Consider the following 7,500-nt stretch of genomic DNA (forward strand, 5'->3'; position numbering starts at 1 on the left):
TATGTCCTTTTGATCTACGATGTCAAGAAACATGCAAACTTTCATGCATTGTTTCAAAACGTAATTCACTGTCCTTAAAGTTTCTGATGGATAAGTGCTATAATAAAGTAGCAAATCATATTAGCTTTTCATTCTTAATGATAGAATGATTCATCAAAATATCCTTAAATCCATAACATTTTATTAAATAGTTTTAAGTACAAGTTTGAAGTCAACCTCGTAGCAGTTTTTGTCTTTATTTTTTTTCAATCATTTTGTGCTATTTTCCCCATTCAGTCCATCTGTCATCTATACAAAATATTAAACCATCCTAGTTGCTCTAAGACATTATTGCATTTTGCCTTTTACTTGTGAGTTCAGTGGAAGTTTATAAGTTACAAAAGGCAACAAAAGGAATAGAAGCCCACTACCTCAAATCTTAAAGAAAATTAGTTAGACAGCCCACAACAACCGGTTTGTGTTTACCTCTAATGTGTAAAATGTTGCAATTGTAGACTGGACACTCAGCTTCGGTTAATTGCAACTTCGGTTAATCCAACATTTTCGCTGATCCCAAGGTGTTGCGATTATCCGGAGTGAACTGTAGTTGTATTCAAGCATTTTCACTGCGGGCTGGCTGAAGTCTTCGTCATCTTACTTAGTGTGTCAGAGCTGCCATCACACATTGTTGCAAATTGAATCTTTTAAGCATTTGTGTCCTATGATGTCAGGATGGATAAAATGATGAAAAAATGAAATATCAGTTAAAAATATAAACTTTGGGTTTAGTTTATTATTTTTTATGAGGACAACGGACATTTTGTCGTAGAGTGACAAAAACTCAATTTCAGGGCAGCGTGGCTCAGTGGTTTACCCAAAAGGTATCCAGTTTGACTACCCACGTCGCTGCGCAGCTGTTGCCTGGGTTATTCCAGTCTTCCCATGAATTTTATTATTTTTATTTAACTTTATATTTAATATTACTTTTTTGACACCTGGTTCAATCTGACATGGTACTGATTTAAGACGATTGAATGAAAACTACCAAAGTTGTAATTCTATCCATTTCCCGTTTAAATTTAGTGTTTGGAATCAAGCTCAGCCTGACATATTTCCACATTTACCCAGCGGGTCATATAGAAGCTTTTTCTAGGACATCTAATACTTACTATTTTTATTCCTTATAAGGAATACATGAAATATTTAAATGCGGTAATAATCTTTATCATACTCAATTTTACACACGTTTGTCAACAGCCGCCACTATGTGTCAAATTCAAAAGGAATTCTTTGATGATGCCATTGCCATCCTCAAGGGAGAAATGAAAGACAGCAGATACAACACTGAAAGATACAGATCCTTGGTTAGAGCGCTAGTCAAGTTCGATGATGGAGAGGTGATCCCCATCAGAAAGTGTTCCAGAGATGGATTATATGATAGATTGCAGTGTAATGTAAGTTGGCATAAGAGTTCCTTTCAATTTAATTTATCTGAAAAGACTGCATAATTAGCTATTTACTTCCTGCTCATTATGCCTGTTGAACTTCCACTTTTCTCTGTCATGGTCATCATATGTATCCCTTCTCCTTTCTCATAGCAAGTCCTATTCATCTCCACTTTCTTCTCATGATGATATCCTTTGTGTCATTTGTTCCACATTGATGTAGCAGACTTTAATTTTTAATTCTACTCGGCCAGTAAAAAAAAAAACTAGAGCATTTATATAAGGCAGCATCCACTAAACGTGCTCAAAACGCTTTACAAGGGGTCCCTGGTCAACAGCAACACTTAACATGTAGGACGAGACATGACGCCTGCTGGGCGATATTACAAGTTTTTTCGGACAGAGACAACGCTGTTAACGGCCAGATACTCATTTTACACCTGACAATTGCCGCAATTTTTGGCAATTTTCTATGTTCTGGAGTCACATAATATAATTATATAATGCTAAACATAGGAAAATACTACTGCCACCGTCACACAAAACTATTAAAGATTTCGCGAGTAACTTCCCGTGACAACACTTCATTGTTTTCAATCGATTGACTCATCCCGGCAGTTTATCATTCTCTAGTAGGCTTTTGTTGGATTTGTGCCGAAATTGAGTTTGAGTTGTATGGAGAAAAAAAATCGCTCATAATAAATTATAGTGCGCTGTTTATTGAAAACAATGTCTTAAATTTGCAATTTTTCCTTGCAATTTTTTAATTTTTTGCATGCAATTTTTAAAATTTTGGGTGCAATTATTGGGGTTTTCATTTGCAATTTTCCGCGGGGACAGGTATATCAAAGAACACCACTATGAAAGCAACAAAGACGTGAAGGCCGCTGTCCGATCTTGATGTAGTTTTTTGCTGACGTTAATGTCAAATGATGCGGCGTTCAGCTCTTTGTTGATTGTGATGGTGACTATGTCAAAAAATAAGATAAGCAATCTGTAGCTTTCAAGCTGTCTTATGACGTATTGTTTAACAAACTATTCCTAAAAACGAGGGAGTTTTGAAGGAAATTACAAAACTTTTCAGCCCACCCTCATATATATTGAAAAATAACAACCCATTATATATTATAGCATAGACACAAAACCCTGGATACACGAGTATGAACGAATACGAGATTTGTATTTATTATTAGTCGGCATGCCTTTATTTTTTTTATAATTGTCACTTTCCTTTTAAAATTAATTTTCCCTTTAGTTGATTGTGGACACCATGAAGGAAGACGAGTGCCACTGTGTTGATCGCCATGGTGAATATGTGTCCAGCAACATTCAACCCTATATCGACTTTCCCGTGTGCACAGGCAAGTCTTACCAGTATTTAATGCAGATTCCCTCTTTTTACCTTTAGCACCACTCAACAATCATCTGATACTTTTCTATCCTCCTCCTCCTCCCCCTACTTCCCCCCCCTCTCCTCCTCCCCTCCTCCCCCCCCCCTACTTCCCCTCTTCTTCCTCCTCCTTGTTCTTATTCTTGTTTGTCGCGTTCTTTGTCTTTTTGTCCTTCCTCTTCTTCTTCTTCTTCTTCTTCTTCTTCTTCTTCTTCTTCTTCTTCTTCTTCTTCTTCTTCTTCTTCTTCTTCTTCTTCTTCTTCTTCTTCTTCTTCTTCTTCTTCTTCTTCTTCTTCTTCTTCTTCTTCTTCTTCTTTTTTCTTTTTCTTTTTCTTCTCTCTTCTTTTTCTCCTCCTCCTGCTTCCCTCCTCCTCCTCTTTCTTCTTCTTCTTTTTTCTACTTCATGCAGGAGTAAAAAATAATATGGCACTTTCTTGATGGCCTGTGTTGCGTCTGAAAGTTTCATTATATATCAGAAGCTTTAGTTCAGCTAGTAGGTTGTTCCATAAATGGAAAATATTTTGGGGACAATAGGTGAAGATCACTGTCAAAATTAGATCGCGCTATATTTTAAAAGGTAACACCCAGTTTTTATTTTACTTGGCTTTATTTTGGTATTAATCTTGTTGTATCAATAAGGTCATTTAATTCTTTATACAGAGTTGTTGTTCTAGCCCAAGTTCGTTCTACATTGTGAAGTAATCTTATATTTTCATCTGAGCATATGTTTCACCATTTATAAAAAATGAAACATATTTCATTGCATTCTTCTGTGCTTTCTCACAATTTTAGACAGAATTTACATTCACACATACTTGTTTATTTTTTTCCATACATCAATGTTCACTATCTATCATTAGTTCGAAGCATTTTACAGTTGTAGTTTCTTTAAGAATTTGGTAATAAGATTTTATTGGTTTAGTTTTATTTGTAGTTATGAAAACCTGGCATCTATCGGAATGAAACTCCATCTTCCATTTCCTTTCCCGTTGTTGCTGTAAGTCAAGGTCTCTCTGCTACCATTTGTTTCAGTGTGTATTTGTTAGACACGAGACTGTCTTCTGCGATTAATCTTAGTCTTGTTGATGGAGTAAAAATCAATCTCAGTGATGTAAATTACAAATAAAATATGTTTAAAACTGTTCACTGGTATATCACTTTACTCTGTTCCGTTTATTATTACTATGTGAGTAGTAATAGGATAACCCCTCCCCTCCCCTCCTAAGGGTAGGAAATGATTATTACTGAATGTTTAATGTACAGGGACCATGGTAATCTTCTCGCTTCCATGGGTCCTGTGGCTTTAAAAGATAGACTTCTCAACTTGTATTAATTCTAAAAATGATTCAAAATTCATTTCACTTTCTCAGGACCCACAGACGCCAGAGAAGGGATGGCGCTTTGCCAAATTCCAAACTTTTGCCTCAATGGTGGTAAATGTGTTTTCGACATATACCAGGGCAAGCTGTGTGAGTGTACTGATAAATTCCATGGACTGTATTGTCAACACCCTGTAGTGGAACCTGGTATGTGTTTATTTATGTATTTATTTATTTTAAAACATTTTAAAAAAATTATTTATCTATTTATTTCTTTAGTTATCTATTTATTTCTTTATCTATCAATTTGAATATTTAATCTATCTTTTTATTTATTTATTTGTTTTCTTAATTAGTCAATTAATTTATTTTTGTATCTTAATTTGTGAAGCAGTATAAAATCATCCCATTTGGAATACATTAAAAGGAAAATTAAAAAAAAAAAATTTTAAATTAGCAAAAGTGGGATAATTTAACGTTTTGATGACAATCACTTCTTCAGGTCATGTGTTACTTTTGCAACTGTATATAAAGCATGGAAAGGAATGAACAAACTTTTTTTTTTTCATCTTTCCGACAGTCAAGTGTAAATTTAATATGTGAGATGGTCTGAAAAAAAGTGCCAAATGTTGTGCAGGCAGCTCTAAAAAAATGGCAAAATAGGAGAAAAAATTTGTCAGCCCTTCAATTTTCAGATTAAGTGCTTCTACCTTTACACGGTTGCATTTTACAAAAATAAAAAAAAGATAATGATGATGAATGAGACAAAAATGAGCCAGATTTTTCCTTTTTTTTTTTTTTCTTGGTGTACTTTACATTATTTTCTATTTTTTGTGTTCACGCCCGCGCGTGTGTGTGCGTGTATGTGTGTGTGCATGAATATGTGTGTGTGGTTGTGTCTCTGTATGTGTGTGTGTGTGTATGTAACTGACGGAATGTCTTTAAATAACGATAGAATTTAAAAGCCGATTTTCTCAATGTATAGTTATAAGAATATAACGTATATATAAACATTTGTAGATCTGACCAAGGATATTTCAAAAGTTGAAACTTTTTTGTAAATAAGAAGAGCTGATTTATCCACCAAGAATAAAATGTAAACATTAGTGAGCATAGAAAATTGCACCTACACTTTATATTGATGTGATGATGGTGATGTTGATGATGATGATGTGTTGAAGTTGCCATAATTAAAGTATGGATGGCATGTGGGAAATAGTAAAATAAAGTGATTTAATATTATAGAATTAACACAGACGTCTTGTTGTTTTCATGTTTAGATAGAACATGAAGTTTTTATTGCAAAAGTGAAAGTAACATCAAAATTGATCTCTGACAAAATAGAGTTCCATTTGTAAGCTAACAAGTTAATAAGTAGTAATTATGAGTACAGGAGATAGTGAAACAATAATCATGCATACAGTAAGATGAGGTTATATACTTTGACACACACCCCTTAAACTCGCTTTGGTAATATGCCTAAATGATTAGTATTAAATAAAAATATAATATTAAAAAAGATTTTAAATGAATATCTAGTATGGAAGCAATTCTTAGTCCTACCATATAGAATTAAGTAATGATAGTAGTATGTACTTGTAATGGATGAGTCAATTTTCCTTATTGAAAATGAAAAGCACTATTGATTTAAACAAGAAATAATTATAATATCAAAATATTTTTAAAATAAAGATTCAATACGCATTAAAATAGCATTTAAAAAAAACAAAAAAAAACAACAACAAAAAACTAGTAGTATAACTACTGCATGTGATATTCAGTAACAACAATAGCAAAAATATGAAACTTATAATAATCTAGTTATGACATGGCTGCAGATACAAATCTTTCATTTTTCACTCTAGACATAGGTTTTGTCAAAGCATCAACAATATTCTGTTCTGATGGGACATACATGATTTTCATTTTATTGTTTATTACCATGTTTCTCAAAAAGTGGTACTTGATGTCAATGTGTTTTGTCCTCTGACTTTGTACTGGGTTCTTAGCAAGTGAAATTGCTGATTGGTTGTCACAATTCATATCAAAATCATTCAATTTAATTTTCAAAGTTATGTCATTATATAAAGCCAAAAGAAATATGCCCTCTTGTGAAGCCAAAGACAATGGGATATATTCGGCTTCACAGGTTGACAATGCAACTGTGCTTTGCTTCTTTGATTTCCATGAAATCAGAGGTCCCTCATTTGTTAACTGAAAACCATAACCAGAGACATTTTTTCGGTCTGATGAATTGGCCCAATCCGAGTCACCAAAAACCAGTTAATGCAAGGGGGTTTTCTGATTTTCTGAAAGTCAATTGTTTATCAGCAATCCCCTTTAGGTAGCGTAGTACGTGTTTAGCCATTATCATATGGTTAGCATTTGGTTTTGACATGTACTGAAAGAGTTTGGTAACAACAAAGCTTATATCAGGTCTGGTACAGGTCATTGCGTAAATTAGTCCACCAACTATCTCTCTGTATAACTTGGAATCAGTTTTTTCTGCATGTTCGCTATTAAATTTATTGATATCAATGTCGCAAGGTGTGTATTTTGCTTTGCAGTTTTGCATGTCAAATCTGTTAAGCAACTTATTTACATAATGTGTCTGGTGCATTGAAATGGTCCTATTTTCATGACTAAAGTCTATGCCCAGGAAATTGGAAATTGTACCAAGGTCTTTCATCTTAAACATTTAATTCAGTTTGCTTTTGATTTGAGTCATGACATTGTTTGAGTTTGACATCAAAGGAATGTCATCAACATAACACAAGATTATAGTCGAATCCGTATTGGATCAACTTGAGACTGGTTGAAGTTTTGTTGACTCAGAAAAGTGTGCGATAAATTGTTCCAGTCTCTGCCATTTTGCTTTAGCCCATAGAGTGATTTCTTCAGTTTGAGAACTAAATTCTCATTTGACCTTGACCTTATTTCATGATGATGATAACGATGATAATGATGATGATGATGATGATAATGATGATGATGATGATGATGATGATGATGATGATGATGATGATGATGATGATGATGATGATGACAGTCCCGGCTATCAATTTTACTTCTTTGAAAATAGACAGTTTTGAAACAATAACTGCCCATTGTTATCTTTGAAAAAAATATTTTATCTATTTTTCTGTGTAGAACCTGAGCCCATTTCATTCTGCAATTACGTGGAGGACAGTTTCCTGACTGCTCAAAGCATTGTCAGGAATGAAAGCACTGCCTGGCTTGGAAAGGTGTTTAACTCTCAGGTCTACTTAAATATCACTTGGGCCGCGATTAGCACTGATAATAGAGACATCCATGGGCTTCCAAGACATATGTAAGTCCTCACTATGGGTGGCATTATTCTTCTTCT

General features: G+C 34.0%; 1 protein-coding gene across 1 annotated transcript in view; it reads left to right on the forward strand.

The window, feature by feature from the left end:
* The window catches only part of LOC144979692 (uncharacterized), a gene marked incomplete in the record, with an annotated part of 219,627 nt that overhangs the window by 157,694 nt on the left and 54,433 nt on the right, over positions 1–7,500 (forward strand). The window contains 4 exon segments of the mRNA XM_078926613.1: positions 1,237–1,433; positions 2,680–2,785; positions 4,185–4,340; positions 7,284–7,464. Coding sequence (XP_078782739.1) covers positions 1,237–1,433; positions 2,680–2,785; positions 4,185–4,340; positions 7,284–7,464 — 640 coding nt within the window.

This window comes from Berghia stephanieae, chromosome 9, assembly GCF_034508935.2.
Source record: "Berghia stephanieae isolate SIO BIC M18660-M18661 chromosome 9, UCSD_Bste_1.3, whole genome shotgun sequence".
Classification (NCBI taxonomy): domain Eukaryota; kingdom Metazoa; phylum Mollusca; class Gastropoda; order Nudibranchia; family Aeolidiidae; genus Berghia; species Berghia stephanieae.